This window comes from Muntiacus reevesi, chromosome 18, assembly GCF_963930625.1.
Source record: "Muntiacus reevesi chromosome 18, mMunRee1.1, whole genome shotgun sequence".
In the NCBI taxonomy this organism is placed as follows: domain Eukaryota; kingdom Metazoa; phylum Chordata; class Mammalia; order Artiodactyla; family Cervidae; genus Muntiacus; species Muntiacus reevesi.
This window is the reverse complement of record NC_089266.1, coordinates 33,301,312-33,318,077: the sequence shown is the minus strand read 5'-3', so window position 1 is coordinate 33,318,077 and position 16,766 is coordinate 33,301,312. Positions and strand designations below refer to the sequence as shown.

The 16,766-nt window shown below is 40.7% G+C and overlaps 1 protein-coding gene across 2 annotated transcripts in view; it reads right to left on the bottom strand.

Annotated features, from left to right (window-relative positions):
- Positions 1 to 16,766, bottom strand: part of STX8 (syntaxin 8) — a 198,109-nt gene that overhangs the window by 71,876 nt on the left and 109,467 nt on the right. Inside the window, exons 7-8 of one of the 2 annotated variants that reach the window (XM_065909226.1) lie at positions 11,547 to 11,648; positions 4,447 to 5,397 (exon numbers count right to left, since the gene is read on the bottom strand). In XM_065909226.1, coding sequence (XP_065765298.1) covers positions 5,294 to 5,397; positions 11,547 to 11,648 — 206 coding nt within the window. In that variant the 3' untranslated portion in view covers positions 4,447 to 5,293. Of the gene's footprint in view, positions 1 to 4,446; positions 5,398 to 11,546; positions 11,649 to 16,766 lie in introns of those variants that run through there. The other variant, XM_065909227.1, reaches the window with a different exon arrangement.

The following is a 16,766-nucleotide window of genomic DNA, read 5'->3' as shown; positions in this document are numbered from 1 at the left end:
CTCTTTTTTTGTATTACTAAGAATGGCAAGAATAAGATATAGCAACCACAATGCTTAATTCACTTATATTTATTTTCAAGATGCCCTCTAGTTTTTAAAGCCATTTCTGTTCCTACTTCTATTTTGGTTAGGCAACTCTATATAGATATAACTAGGATTCTGTTAGCACATCATATAACAAATGGCTGTATGGAACAATATTACAAACAATTTTACAAAGATAACAAGGAATTTTATTCTCACTTTGCCATAATTTCCTGGAATGGGGTACACCAAGTATTTACTCATTTTTTAAACAGAAAAATTGTTTTACTATGGTAAAAGCATGTAACACAAAATTTACCACCTTAACCATTTTTAAGTGTACAGTTCAGGGGGTTAAATATGAGCTCACATTACTGTTCTGTTGGTTTATAGGTAAGAAGTTATATCAGACAAATGCCAACACAATGATGAAGAATCTTAGCTCCAAACTTGCAACAACAAAAAAAAAAAAAATTTTTTTTTTTTTTTAAATAAGATTTAAGAAATGCAAAAGTCATTTTGAAAGGAATGAGTGCTTGGAGGGTCAAAAGAAAGAAGGGCTCTTATTACCATAAATCAGACTGTGGAAGAATGTGGAGTGGTGAGGTAGGGAGCCGCTGAGTGGACACCTGCCCTCCCAAGGCCACCGAGTCTCACTTCGCCGGCCGCAGTGAGCGCTGAGCAGCACAAAGCGAGATACAGAGTCCTCAATACTGCGCATGCGCGGAGGGCCGCGTCATGGCCCGCTGATGCCAGAGTCCAATACAAAGATCATTTTGCTGCTAATCCGGAGAAATTGATCTCGGTGCTCACACTCTTGGACAGAGAAAACCCAACAGTGATTTCAAATGAGCTCCAAATCAATTTTTCTCAGGAATTTAACACTGGTTCAATGACTGGAAAGTGTCATGACTGCCTGGCTCTGAGATAGAAACGGTGAGCAGAAAACGAAAAACAAAAAGGTGAGTGGAAAACTAAAAAGTGCGACGCTGGTGAGGTTCTCTTGGAGCAGATGAATGGATCCCTAGGGCTAATTAAAAAAAAAAAAGAAAAAACTTTTATGAATGCAACAAGGTCTAGAGGCAAGTTATTTAAAAAATAATAATAATAATAATAATGTTGGGGGCTTTCCTGGCAGTCTAGTGGTTAGGACTTTGCCTTCCAGTGCAGAAGCGTGGGTTTGATCCCTGGTGGGGGAGCTAAGATCCCACATGCCTCCGGGCCAAAAACTAAAATATAAAACAGAAGCAGTATTGTAACAAATTCAACAAAGATTAAAAAAAAAATTAATGTCAGGGCTCTGGACTGGAAGCACTGCCCTGAAATTGAATCAATTTTCACGTGGGCACCGCTGTGAAGCCTGCTTCTCAGTGAAAAATGGCGGCTGGGACTTAGTCCTGGACAGGCAGCAGAAGGGGGTGACAGAGACGCTCTGCATAGTAAGAAAATATGACTTCTGAAGGTATGACAACTCCTTTAATTTGCTTGTTTCTATTCAACTTTACCAGTGGTTACTCTTTTCTCCAAAATCACCTGGGCTCCAAAATCACTGCAGATTGTAACTGTAGCCACGAAATTAAAAGACATTTGCTCTTTGGAAGAAAAGCTATGACAAACCTAGACAGCATATTAAAAAGCAGAAATATCACTTTGCCAACAAAGTTTCATCTAGTCAAAGCTATGGTTTTTCCAGTAGTCATGTATGGATGTGAGAGTTGGACTATAAAGAAAGCTGAGCACCGAAGAATTGATGCTTTTGAACTGTGGTGTTGGAGAAGACTCTTGAGAGTCCCTTGGACTGCAAGGAGATCCAACCAGTCCATCCTAAAGGAGATCAGTCCTGGGTGTTCACTGCAAGGACTGATGCTGAAGCTGAAACTCCAATACTTTGGCCACCTGATGCAAAGAACTAATTCACTGGAAAAGACCCTGATGCTGGGAAAGACTGAAGGCAGGAGGAGAAGGGGATGACAGAGGATGAGATGGTTGGATGGCATCACTGACTCGATGGACATGAGTTTGAGCAAGCTCAGGGAGATGGTGAAGGACAGGGAGGCCTGGCAGGCTACAGTCCACGGGGTCGCAAAGAGTCGAACACGACTGAAGGACTGAACAACTCTTTCTCAGAAGCATCCACGTTGGGCATCGTGGCTGATGCAGTAGTAAAACGACGTTCTCTGAGTACACACTGGTAACTGGCCTGGGCTAGACAGCCTCAACAGAGCGGCAAGAACCAGAAAGTCAGGGAGGTCGTCTGATATCTGAATTTCCCTTTGGATAATACAGAGAGAAGATAATCCACTTGTCAATCACTGTGACTTTAAATAACCCTAAAATCAGCTACATGTCCATTTACTCCATTTCATAGTGACAATTTTTGAGGGAGAGTGGCATGAAAACCTGAACCCAAAACTTAAATTTGGGGGATGTTTTTCAAAAATTACAGCTTCTTTTTTAAAAAATTTAATTTACTAAAAATACCCTAGAGTTATAACAGCCAAATTGAGAGAAACGTGTGAGGCAGCTCTTCCAACTACTTATAACACAGAACCCAGGAGTTATGCTCAATAAGCCCAGTGCTTTATTTTCCAATACAAACACATACTACAACAGATGGTCTCTATATCTTCCATTTAAAAATTACCCTATCTCCCTTGGTTTTATTCTGATATATAATTGATAAATTTTTTTCCTCAAATAGGAATACATAACATCAAAAGTCAAAATCCCTGTTCAGGTAGGATTTAACTCTGAAAGTATCTAACCTGGTGCCAACCACCCTGTATGAAATGAGATCAGCAAAGTTCTGGCCGAGACCCCTGGCTCACATCTGACAACATGTATATGTGTGTGTGTGTGTGTATGTGTGTATGTGGTGTGTGTGTGTGTGCACGTGTGTGTGCACGAGCAGGTTGAAAGTGTCTAATTCTCCTCAAAGGGGTATGGAAAGAGGATAACAAAGTTGGATCAACTCAAAGACCATCTAGTCTAAGGCACTGACTAACCCCCCCCCCCGCCCCCCCCATACTGACCTCATGAAGATTTGGATGAATCTAGCTATAAGGAAAGCAGCCAATTTCATTTGAGGAAATCCAATTATAAGTGGATTAGAGTCCAATAATAAACCCTTGTAATGTTGACCGTTAGCTTATAGTCTACGTTACTAACCAGGCTTCCTAGGTGGCTCAATGGTAGAGAATTTGCCTTCCAATGTAGGAGACACAGGAGACTTGGATTCAATCCCTGGGTTGGGAAGATCCCCTGGAGAAGGAGATGGCAACCCACTCCAGTATTCTTGCCTAGGAAAATCCCATGGACAGAGAAGCCTGATGGGCTACAGTCCATGGGGTTGCAAAGAGTCAGACACCAATGAGTGATTGCAACACAGTGTCACTAAGCCATTGACTTTTTTTTTTTTTTAAGCCATTGACTTTATAGGTAAAAGAAAGACAACAAAGATACCAAGACTTCCCAGTTTGGATTAATTTTGGTCACAAAGAGAATCCAATTCTTCATTTCAATTTACAAATATAAAATAACATCTGTGTAAGAATGAGAAGCACTGGCGTGTAATGGTAAACTCCTGAAAAGTCAGGTTGCAGGAATACAAGTACCTCGAGTAGGCATTGGGGATCTGGCTCCCATAAGCGGTAGACACATGACAGAGGTGAGATACACTTTGAGTGAGCAAAACATGCTCTGTCCCAGGCCATGATCATCCTTCTAAACCCAGCCAGTACTTGCCGGTCCCATAGAGCAGGCTGAAAGACAAATTCACTGGTGAACAGACATAACCAGAAAACTCGCACGAACATGCCCAGGGGAGGGGTATCAGTCAAGCCCGTGCACTGTGGTTATTACTCCATCACAACAGAAGCCGCTCTTGGAAATCACACCTTATCTTTCCAAACCACACCGAGCAAAAACAATAATCAAAAAATGATTCTACTTTGTGATCATTTCTGACCCCTTGATGATAGCAAAAGTCACTGCCTCGTAACAGATTAGAAAAGCGTGGCGGCCTCGCAGGCAGTCATGGTGACAGCTCTGGGGCTGTCAGCCCTTATCAATCACCTTCCATTAAGTAGGGGTTTTCCAATTTGGCGCTTCTCTCAAAGGCTTCACTTTGCCTGGATTAAACCAAAGCATCAACATTTAAACAGCCTGCTCCTTTTCTCGCTCCCCTAAAATAAATGTTGTTAGCAGAAAAACCAGGCTTTTCCACAGTAGGAATTCAAAACCAAAGCAGACAACAGTGGTGTGGTCACATATAAAAGACACCTGATTACAAACATGTCACGCGTACATGACACCAATGCCACATGCACCCATGGGGCCCAGGAGGGGAGTATTCAGAAGTGCCCAGAGAAGGGCAAGACTGCGAGTTGTCCATTTCAGCTCCTAAAATGAATACCAAGCAATTCCAATATATTCATTGGAATGCCCCAGTATTTGCTTGGACTTTAGAAGCAGGTGTCCTAAGAATTTTACGCTCTGTAGTTTCACTTCCTGGTATCTATTATCTCCATGATGGAGAAAAGTCATTTCTCTAAAATATACAGCTGATATGTCTAGGGAGTGAAACAGTTTTAAATCAACCGAAAAGGGCACGTTAACAAAATAAGGGAACTCTTAAGAGAAGCATTCATCTGGTTTATCTTGGTAACACTGGTAGCCAGGTAGATGTCTCCTGTATTCAGACACCAAATTCACAAAATGGCAGGCCACAGTTTCTATAAATACAACCAATGCTGTAATCATGCACATTTTTCTGTACTCAGTAAACAGAATTCTTCATTATCATTGTTGTTTAAAGTTTTATTTACTTTTTACATTTTTGGCTGCACCTTAGAGCATGCGGGATCTTAGTTCCCCAACCAGGGATCAAACCTGCGCACCCTGGAATGGAAGCTCAGATTCTTAACCATTGGACTGCCAGGGAAATCCTTTCGTTATTATTTTTAATGTGACAAGACCCAGAAACCCAAAGTAGTGGTGAGTAGTGAGAACCCAAAGTGATGAACGGGGAAGACAGATACTTCAGAGTTATTCTCAGATAGGCCCAGGGGTTGACCAAACAGAAGTGAGAGAGAGGCCCCAAGGTGTAGGGCTTTGCCACATTTTGTTTGGCCCACATGAAATATTTTTAAATTTTCGTTTACTGTCAACACTAAAATATTAGGAAATTTCACTTAAATATCCAGATTTCAGGCTCCCCATAAAAAAAAATAAACACACAGATGATTCCCACGAAGCAAAACTCTGCTCTTCACTCCCTTGTTTGCCACCAGAGAGAACGAGGGCCCGCTTCCTTCAAGGAGACTTGCTGTCTGGCCTCTGAAAGCCTCTGAGGGAACGAAGGAAGTTCTGAGCCTGGAGAAATGGGGAGCAACGGAAGAGGAAGCTTATTTGGGGCTAAAGACAATGAGTCTACGACGAGCATACAGGGACTGAGAGCGTTCCGGGGCCGGGGGGGCGTCAGGAGAAAGTGGGTGGCAACGGATGAAGACACGGACCCTGAGATTCAGGTGAAGCTGGGGTCTGGGATGCAGAGCTGTGAGGTGCCTGTGAAACCATCCAAGAGTCAAAAGAGTAGCTTAAGGAAGAAGTGCCAAGGAAAAAAGAATAAAGGACTGAGTCCTAAGTATGTCTTCCATGGAAGATGGAAGAGGGAAAAAAGAAAGACAAAGGGAGGCCGAGGGACTTCCCTGGTGGTCCAGGGGTTAAGACTCCAAGTTCCCAATGCAGGGAGCCTGGGTTCGATCCCTGGTCAGGGAACTAGAGCCTACATGCCACAACTAAGACTCAGCAAAGCCAAATTAAAAAGGGGAAGGGGAATATATGGAGACTGAAAAGACTGAATGAGCCCCCTTGGCTCTCCAGGGGCTGGTTTCAGGCTGGCTGAGTAGCTATTCTAGGGAATATCACAATAAAGCAAATCACACAAATTTCTGGTTTCCCAGTGCATATAAGCTACGCTTACACCATACTATAATCTACTAAGTGTGTGACAGCATTATGTCTTAAAAAAAAAAAAAGTACATATCTTCATTTAAAAATACTCTCCAAAAAAAGCCAACCATCATCTGACAAGACAGGGTTGCCACAAACCCTAAATTTGTAAAACACAAATAAAACATCTGTGATGTACAATAAAAGCAAAGTGCAATATAACGATGTATGCCTGTATTCTAAAAGGCTTAATGCTGCTCCCACCCTGGGTCTAAATAAGTCTATATGGGAATAAGTCCATAATAAGTAAATCTGTAATAAGTAATAATAACGTGCTAATAAAAGAACAAGTCATTTCTGTGCTATACAAAAGTAAAGTCATGCCACCTGAATATGCCCTACAGGTGACTTTCGCTAATTTCATGACTGGAAATGTCTTCAGCCACAAGATTATAAGTTGCAGCTTAATTGGGGGCGGGGAAATGACTCCATTTCTGATTAAATGAGGATGCAAACTTCCTAGCTCCATAATATCCCAGCATAACTTTCTTGAATCATCATATTTTCCTTAAAGACCATTCTAAGCTGACTTCAAAGAGAGGTAAGAGCCTCTGAGTCTCATTTGTCAAGGTGGCTCTTGATGATCAAATTACAGCCACATTTTAATATCACTGGCATTTACTGAGGACTCAGTAGCATAGGCATGATGCCACCCACTCACTCTTGTGTAGTCCGCAGAATAACCATGGTAGCCCTGTTTTGAGCCCTAGAGAGGGCAAGCCACTCTCCGAGTCACCCAGGTGGCTAGTGTCAGAGCCCAGATTGTGACCTGGGTCTGCCTGGGCTCACACCCATGCTGGACTGTCCTTTCTGAATGACTGAACTGAACCACCTCCTTCAAGCCACCCCATTTCTGAGGAGTGGAAGAGAAGGCAAATCCAGTGGTTCCAGATTGAGACAGTGTTAACACAGTGCCAGCAGGGCTGATTTCTAACCACATCCCCGAGACGCTGCTAAACTCACAATGGCTGTGCTTAGACAACATTACGTAATAGTCCATATGCTGAGAAGCAACACTGTCCCTCGACCCGGGTCATTCAGAACTCTGAGCCTGGCCTTTCACAATTGGCTGCGTCGGTCAGACTCAGACGAGGCTCTATTTTGAATTCTAATGAGGACAGGGCACAATGAATATTTAAACTGCAATTACAAAGATGCTGCTTTTATGTGGGTGTCCTTAGCACACACAACAGATCTGAACGGACATGTAGGTGCCAATGAAAAATACCAGTCTTGTTTGCGTTTAGAAGCTGGAGAGAGACAATATTGTTTTATACTTGATGCTGTTGTTATTGGGGTGAGGGTGGGTGAAGAAAAGGGAGGTGGGGAAAAAAACCACCCAAAGATCCCAGTAAAAAAAATGTTAAAGCCCAGGCTGCCGAGTGAAAGGTTCATAAAGAGGCGTCTGAATCCTTTGTTAACAACTGAACAAACAGATTCATCATTGGGCCCTTCTGTGCAGGCCCCCTTGCAATCGGGTCTGTCTATACAATCAGAAATTTCCTCATTGGGAAAGCATCTATGACTGATATTATATCAGATCGGTAGGGCGATATGCTGGCGGTAGGAAAACAAAAGACCATTTCACGGTTCACAGCCCTTTTTTTTGCATTCCCTTAAGTAAAATGATGAGGCGTCACTGCTATTCTTAGCTCACTCAAGCCCTCTTAAACAGTCACCAAGTTAACAGTAACTAACTTACCCTGAGAGGCTTAATTCTCACCCACCCCCACCCCCAAACAGTTAAAATATGCCCTACTTGCAGTTTCATGTACTATGTGTATGTGTTTACATATCAATGATCAACCTGGCCCTGCACTTGGGGAAAGCAAATGATTAACTCTTTGTTATGTCCTGAGGCTCTTAGACCAAGACCTTACCCCACTAAATACCTTTTTTATTAAGATCATAATTTAACTTCCATGGTGTCTGGATAGCCTTTTGTAAATGCCTGCATTTACAGAAAGAGAATATGTTTGTTTTTTTTTCCATCTGTCCTCTAGTTGAGTCCCTCTTCTGCCAGGTACCAAATATGTCCACAGAATCTTAAACTTCAGTTACTTTTTATTTCTAGAAGTTCTATTTGATCCCTTTTGATTTTCTAAGTTACTCTTTATAGCTTCCTATTCTCTGAAGATACTTTCAAGCCTGTCATGTCTTTCTTTAAATATAATAATTGATTTCATCATTTACATCTGAAAATTCTAATACGGCAAGTGTGTGCAGGTTGGTTTCTGCAGTCTGTTGCTGGTCCCTGCTCGTGTCGTGCCGTCTCTGTGTATGCCAGATTATCTTCGAGTGGGTGCTGGTCATTGCCCTGCACGTTTTATTTTTGGTTGACTCTTAGAGACCAAGGATAATATTCTCTCCTCCAGAGAGGTATTTCATTGCTTTTGCCAGGCACCTGGAACTACAACAGATGAGTGTGGCTACTCAGGATACAAATGCACACGAGGGCCTTTCTGTGACCACAATTTGTCAGAAAAAATAGTCTTTCTTCCTTTTCTTCTCCTAATCTGTTCAGGTCCAAGGCTGCCTTCTCCACAGTCCCCAAAGGCAAGTTTGGGTTTGGTTCACTTTTTCCCCCAGGGTATAGCTCTTTAGGGCCCCACTTTAATGGGGAAAGGGTCTCCTCTTATACTTTCCAACTAGGCAGGCCCAGGACCTTACCTTATAACCCCACTTGCCTGCCCCTCTCAGGTTGCAGAAGTCCCTGACTCCTCCCTGCAACTGGACTTTTACCAGACTAAAAAAAAAAAAAAAAAAACAAGAACAAAACAAAACTAGTAGAAAGTAACTAAGAGTTTAAAGGTTGAAAGCAAAACAAAAGGTCAGGCCAGTGTGGCAGGGCCTTCTCCAAATTCAACACTGAATTACAATTTGATTCAGTGATTCTACTTCAGATGGGGCTTCCCTGATGGCTCAGATGGTAAAGAATCTTCTTGCAATGCAGGAGACCAGGTTCAATCCCTGGGTCAGGAAGATCCCCTGGAGAAGGGACTGGAAACCCACTCCAGTATTCTTGCCTGGAAAATCCCATGGACAGAGGAGCCAGGTTGGCTATAATCCACAGAGTCACAAAAAGTTGGACACGACTGAGTGGTCAACGCTTTCACTTTTCACTTCTGGGCATATACACCAAAAAGCAGGGGCTTGAACTCATACTTATACATTCATGCACATTGCAGCACTATTCATAGTAGCTAAAAGGTGGTAACAACCCAGGAGTCCTCTAACAGATAAATGGGTAAACAAAATGTGGTATAAATATTAACAACGGAATATTATTCAATTTAAAAAAAGAAAAGAATTCCAAATGCATGGTACAACAAGGGGGGATACTGAAGACATTATGCTAAGTGAAATAAGCCAGATACAAAGGGACAAATACTGTATGGTTTCATTTACGCGAGATACCTAGAGTAGTCACAGTTGTAGAGACAGGAAGTGGTCATATTTGTAGAGACAGAAAAACTAAACAGCTCAGCTCAGAATATTTTTATGGACATTTCTAGAAACAAACATCAATACCAGGTGAAACTATAAAATAAAAAACTAGCAACAGTAGAATCAATATTCTTCATTGTGATGTCATGAATGGCACGTGCTGAGGACCGCTATGTTGTAAATGCAAAACAGGCTGACATATAATGATAACAGTTAATACTTACTCTTCCTCACTGCTTACTATGTGCTAACCACTGTTCTAAGTGCTATATATCCCTGTCTGTCTATCGATTTATCATCTATATCTTTATCTCTATTAAATCATGTATTCCTTATAACAACCCTCTCAGATATGTACCATTATTATTTCCATTTTGGAGATGGGAAAATCAAGGCACAGGGGATTTCCCAAGGTCACACGGCCAGTGAATGGTGAAGCTGGGATGTGAGTCCAACCTCTGGACCCTACACTCTTCACTATCAGGCTGTCGCCACTCTCTGCACAAAATACGTAAATTCATGGACAATGGCCAGTGTTGGATAGTTTACATGGTTTATATAATTTCATTTTGATAACCAGGCTATCTACTTGTTTTTTTTTTTTCAAACAACCAAGGAAACGCAAGTTCAGAAAGATTAAGTTTATATGAGAATTGACGATAACAACAGATGGAGGTGGGAGTGAACCCATGTATCTCTGTTGCCAGAGACTCAGGATCTGATGCAAAGAACAGCATGGTGGGAAGTTATGAGAAGGCCGTTAAAGCAAAATCAAGAAGGCTTTGCTTTGGGCAGGAAGCAGAAAGAAGCACATGCCCTATTATAGGAGGAGGAGGAGTGCAGAGTTTCTGGCTTGGTATCCAGTGGATGAGAACTGGCAGGTTGAGAGGAGCAGACAGGTGATGAAAGGGAAGCAGGCGGGTGCCCCCAAGTTCCACTTCCTCTGAGATTCCAGAGTCTATATATCTACCTGGCCCTCCATCACCTGGTTGTTCCAGATTTCTGTTTGACCACACACACAGGCAAGGGAGGTAGCACTTCTCAAACTGTGCATCACAGGTGACCCTCACATAGAGGTCCTTCTTCTAAAACTGGACAGACCAGAGGGATCCACTATGGTCTTCATAGTGAAAGGGCTAAAATCAGGCAAAAAGCTAAAAGCGAAAAGTTCAGGTCATTAGATTTTTTTCTTTTTTTGGTAGTGCTATTGCATTGTTATGTATAACAAAAGTCTTAGCTTTATAAACCTGGTGCACCTTTGTGAGATGAAACACCAAATAACCATGAGTGTAATGACTGCGGCTGTCAGCACCATTCATCGTCGCTTACCTGTGGGCAAGGCACTGTGCATGGGCAATAGATCACTGAAGCCCAACAAGCATCTGCATCGGAATGTCTGCCCAAGAGCAAGGACCTGCCTCAGGAGTGCCTGGCACACCTGTTAAATGATGAACCCTCTGGAACTCCAGCCTCCAGCCTCACTCTACTCAGTCTCAAGGGGACAGCCAGGGAATCAGCACTCTCAGCATCATTCCTGGGGATTCTTATTTTGACCTATGTTTCCTCATTTCATGCACAAGGTATTAAGAAGTAAAAGAACTGCCAAAGACAACATCACTAAATACAGGATATAAACTCAGCTGGACTTCAGACTCTGTGCTCTAACTGCTCTATGGCTCCAGCTTCAGCAAGGACACTTGTGACTAAAAACAAGGCCCCAAACAAGCAAGGTGGCCTGTAAAACCCATGAGATCTACCACCACCGGTCTGCATGACACTGTCAATTCCCCAAACTGTTATTCTCGGTAAGCACGGAGGAGAGTTTCTTATTTTAAATTAAAAAAAAAAAAATCAACAATGCATTCTACTTTCCTTGCACTCCTAACAATTCACTTCATTTTCACCAAGATGTAGGGATCTTCTAGAAATTTCAACACTTCATCACATGAAACTGCATGTATTCGAAGAGCAAGCAGATCCCTGCAGTAAAGTCAGGCCAAACGTGGGAAGCTCATCCGCAAGCGACGAGAGAAGCAAGAGCTGTAACTACAGCGATCTCTTACCACAAGACGTGGACTTCCTGTCCACCAGATTCACACGCCTGGTTTCAGCGCGAAGTTTCTCATCGGTATTCTCCACCAGGTTGGCAAGGTCATCAATTATCTCTATAAAGGAAAACAAAGATGCATGGTTAACGCTCCAAAAATACCTTGGCTCACATCAGAGTCTCATAGCTGTGGTGGGCCTTCCTAGTAATAATTCTCTCAACTGCAGTGTGTGAGATGGTTTTAAAGAACTTACATTTCTTTGAAAACTGCAGTTCTGATTCACTGAAGGTTGGGGGCAGTTAGAGAGGGAAGGAGTAGTAAAGAAAAAAAAAAAAAAAAAACTTCAACATAATTCCAGGAGACAGAGGAGAAATGTCAAAAGTTCAGGGGAAAGAAAGCATGACCCAACAAATTTACGCCCAGCCAAGTTGTCATCTGAGTATAAAGGTGACAGATAGACGGTAGAGAGGACTTTGGGGACCACTGGGCTCCTTCTTAAGAAAGCTGCTTGATGATGAAATCTAGCTGACCGAGAGGTGAAAAAAAATACACAACTCTGGGCTAGAGAAGCCAGAGGCCATGACACAAGAGATGATGGTAAAAACTGAATCAAATATGAGGAGCTGAGAATAAACAAATATATGGATCAGGCTACAGAGGAGTAGACAAATGTTATAAACAGTGACAATGGAATTAAAGGTGGAGATTCAAGAAGCAGTTGGTAGGGGAGGAACATGGGGAGAAAGGTGAAAAGAAACTAAGGTGTTAATTTCTTCATCACTGACATTAGAGTCATATCAGGCTGCTGAAAAGTAAGACATACACTCACAGCTTTATAAAAATAACCAAGGTTTCAATGTTTTATGCTATTTTTCTGTTAACCTTAAATGGATCTTTTAGCAATTACTACCTCTTAGAAAGAATTCTTCATGTGAAGTTTATTTTTTATGCTTATCTTTTAAAAGTGAAATTAAGCACTTAATATTTAAATAGCACATATAGTATAACCTTAATTAGGTAAAATTATTTCCATCCCTCCTTTTATATGTACCAACCTTTAAAAATGTATCCAGACAGTGTTAACCTAATGTTAATAATGATTATTTCTCTCAGTGGTGGGGTCCTTGGTGATCTTGCCTGTACTTTCTGAATTGCTTGAGTTTCTTATGATGAACTCTATATGCTATATATTTTTTTTTTTTCAATTTTGATTCTCCTTCTTCCCTCCTTCCCTCTCTTCCTCTTTGTGGTTGTGGACACGATTTAGCAAATAAACAACAGATATCTGTTTGCATGTCTTTCTTTTACAGGAAGAGGATGATGGACACTAACTCTTATCTCTGTAGCTCCTATCCCTAGGAGAGTGTCTAATACACAGCAAGATAGGATAAATACTAAAAGACAAAGGGAATGAATGATTTGAGTATAAATGATAAAAGCACTGAATAATTTCAATGCACTGAATAACTTGCTGCTTCTTAGAAAAGTGGATCTAAGCCAATTTTGTCAAATATTATCTATACAACATCTGCCTAGTAAACCAGTCACTATTATTTAACCATCCATTCACAACTATTTCCTTGTATTCAAGGATATATTCTCTCCTAGTTTTCTTTCAACTATCTATAAGCTCTGTCTAGAGTTTCCTCTTTATTTTTTTTTTAAATATGTGTTTGTTTATTTTTGTCTGCACTGGGTCTGAGCTGCTGTGTGCGGGCTTTCTGTAGCTGTGGTGATCGGGGGCTACTCTCTAATTGTTACTCTTTAGGGATTCTCATTGTGGTGCCTTCTCTTGCTGTGGCGCTCAGGCTCTAGGCACATGGGTGGGCTTCAGGAGCTGTGGCACACAGGCTTTAACGGCCCCAAGATATGTGGAATATTCCTGGACCCGGGATCGAACCTGTCCCCCACACTGGGGCAGGCAGGCCACCAGAGGAGTCCTCCTCTTCCTCTTAAATGTTGGTGATCCACAGAGTTCTGTATATTTCTATTCTATTTTCATTCGAAACTATTTAAATTGATTTAATTTTTAAAATATTTAAATTTTTTTAAAAAGAAAATGTCTGCTCCACACAGCTCTCCAAAAATCCTTGACTCACATAGCCAACTGCTTACTACTTGAAATTCCTTGAAATTCCTACAAATATCTGTCTTACTAGGTCTCCAAAACAAAACTCCTCATCTTCCCCCAAATCTGACTCCCCTATCGTCCCTGCCTCAATTAATGAATGGTACCATCATTAATTTGCTTGCCTAAGAAGGAAATCTTAGGAGTCACATGAACTTCTCCCTTCTCCTTCACTTGACATTCCATTTGTCAGCCAATCTTGTTGATTCTACCTCCCCATTATCTTTCAATCCTACCATTTCCCTTAAACTGTTAGTAATACCTCACAAAAAGCTTCCAGTGTTTCTAAAACTGTCCTAACTTACCTTCCTGTTCTGTTCCTGCGTCCCTTCAATTCATTCTCCATACTCTAGTCAGGGACTTATTTTTTTAAAATTTCAATTAATTTAAATAGCCATATGTGACTAGTGATTATTATATTAACTCATTATTGACCAGGGGATTTTTTCTAAGGAATTAATACCTGCGGCCAGCAATTTGTTATGTAAATGATATTGACACATGAATAATGGTTGGGTAAAAAAAAGATGTATTAATATGTCTCTCATCAATAATGTGTTAAACAACAGACTTCTAAAGCAATAACTTAAAAAAAAATAAAGAAAACCAAACACACACCCACCAACCATATAACCACCACCAAGAGGAATAGCTTAAAAAAAAATCAATAGAGGGAATAAAATTGAATACCAAACATGCATGATTCACTCAAAAGAAGGCAAGAAAGGAGATACAGAGAACAGACAGGACAAAAGGCTGTAAGTACCTAGATGGCAGACTTAAACCCAATTGTGTCAATCATTATATTAAATATAAATGGACCAACTTCTCAACTGAAAGATAAAGAATGTCAGGCAAGATTCAAAAATAATAATAAACCACAGGGCTCAACTATATGCCTTCACAATAATTTCAAATATAAAGCACAGAAAGTATCTGTGTGATAAAGCTGGCATAGTTGTATTAATATGGATCAGATCAATTTCAAGTCAAGGAGTATGATCAGAGATAAAAAGGAATCTTTCATCAGGATGAAAGAACACGTGACAGAAGATGGAAAAAAAAAACCATATTTGAATGCTAAGGAAACCACTCCTAAATAACCTATATAACAAAAAAAGGCAAAAATATCTTCTCTGGTAACTTCTATTGAACATTTTATTATAAGTCCCACACTATTTAGTAAGACAGGGGGAAAAAAGCAAAAAGATTTATTTATTGTTTGTGGGACCTTAGTTCCCTGACCAGGGATTGAACCTGAACCCCTTGCATTGGAAGCATGGAGTCTTAATCACTGGACCACCAGGGAAGTCCCTGCATGATATGTTTTAAAGTTGCAATAACATAAAATATTATAAAATTCAGACTTAATAAGCATATAGCACCATAAGAAAGTCAAGTGAAAATATTCCTTGTCAAATTCTAAATATGTCAGTTGTTATATGTTAACTGGGTTTCTGGACAGAGCTCTCATTAGATTTATAAATATTAATAACTTAGAGGTAAATAAAAAAATCAGTAGAAGATTAACTAAACAAAAACCAGTAGTCAACACTGAATGGGTTAATGTTTTCATCTTAGACCAGACATCTTGGCTGGTAAACCTCACCTGATTACCAGTTTGTTTGCTTTCCAAAAAAAAAAAAAGAAAAGAAAACCCTTTATTTTTAACTGATAAAAATTATATAATAGCAAGTTTATAAATGAGAGATGGAAAAGTATAAGATTATCCAAACATCCCAGTAATCACTTCTATGGATTCCCTTCTAAGATTTGACATAAACATACATACTTTTATATAATTGCAATATATGAGCCTTCTGCCCCCTGTTAACATATCATTTGTATGCTTTCATGTTGTTACACAGTCTTCATGGTTATAATTTCTAATGGTTACAAAATATTCATTCCATTAAAATAAACATTCATTAAAAATAGCCTATTGTGGGATACTGAGAATGCTTCTGTATTTCTACATCATGAGTCAATGAATTCTTTCCTCCATGATCATCTTCCTTCTTCTCTATTGTTTCCTTAAGTTAATTAAGTGTGATCATGATTGCCCCATGGACTTTGAAACACACTGCCAAGTTAGTTTTTAAAAGGTCTGCACTGCCACTGTGGGTTGATTTAATTGAACTCACTCCTTAATATGACCTCAGAAGGAGATTTCCAAGGGCACGGAGCCTGGGGGAATTCCCACCTTGCAGCCTAGCAGCTTCGAAGGGGGGAATTTCCCCAACCACAGACTGTTACGAGCAAATTAAATACAGGTTTCAGAACACAGGTTAAGAAACAACCAGCTGACTCTTTCAGATTCCTGACAGTACGGCCTCCAAATGGCAACTGATATTTTGATTCCTGGTAATTATTTGCATTTGGTTTCAAGAAGGAACTTATGTTGCTATTGTGTATTAACTCGAGATACCAAGTGCCAATCCAACACAGAATGGGAAAAACTGGACAATAGGAAGTGTGATGCAAAACTGAATCAAAGAGCAGTAAGAAATATTATACAACGCCAACATAGTTGAGTCTAATTATATTTAATTTTTCTATACTCAGTTACAGTCTCAGTAAATTCCATATTAGTGCCGGAAGTGTGTTACACATTTTCAGGTAAGTATGGTACCTTTTGGTACTCATAGTGGATGCTGGCACTTGCAAAGTCATCGTGTTATGCCTTTAGCTTATATAGCTAATGACATTTCAAGACAAGCATTAAAAAAAACACAACAAACAGTGAATAAAGAGCTTTTCTTGAGGGCATTAATTTAACTCCCTTTATTCCTACGATGGAAACTAAACATGGGGTGTATGATAACATCTAATAGTACACTTTTCTGTACACTAGGAAACCCTAACCCTACCCTAAACCTAGGAAAGGGGTTAGGGAAACAGAACAGAAGGAGAGATCAACCTGTGACACAGCAAAAGAAAAGTAACATATCGGCCATGGACCCTAGAGCCGGGAGTTACTGCCCACCCACGCGGAGCCGCTGGGGAAAATTCGGCCTTGGAGGCCTAGGAGAAAGCTCCCTGGCTGCACCTGCTCGCATCTTAAGCTGGGACAGGTGGGCCAGGCTGGGCAGAAGGCACAGGCTCCC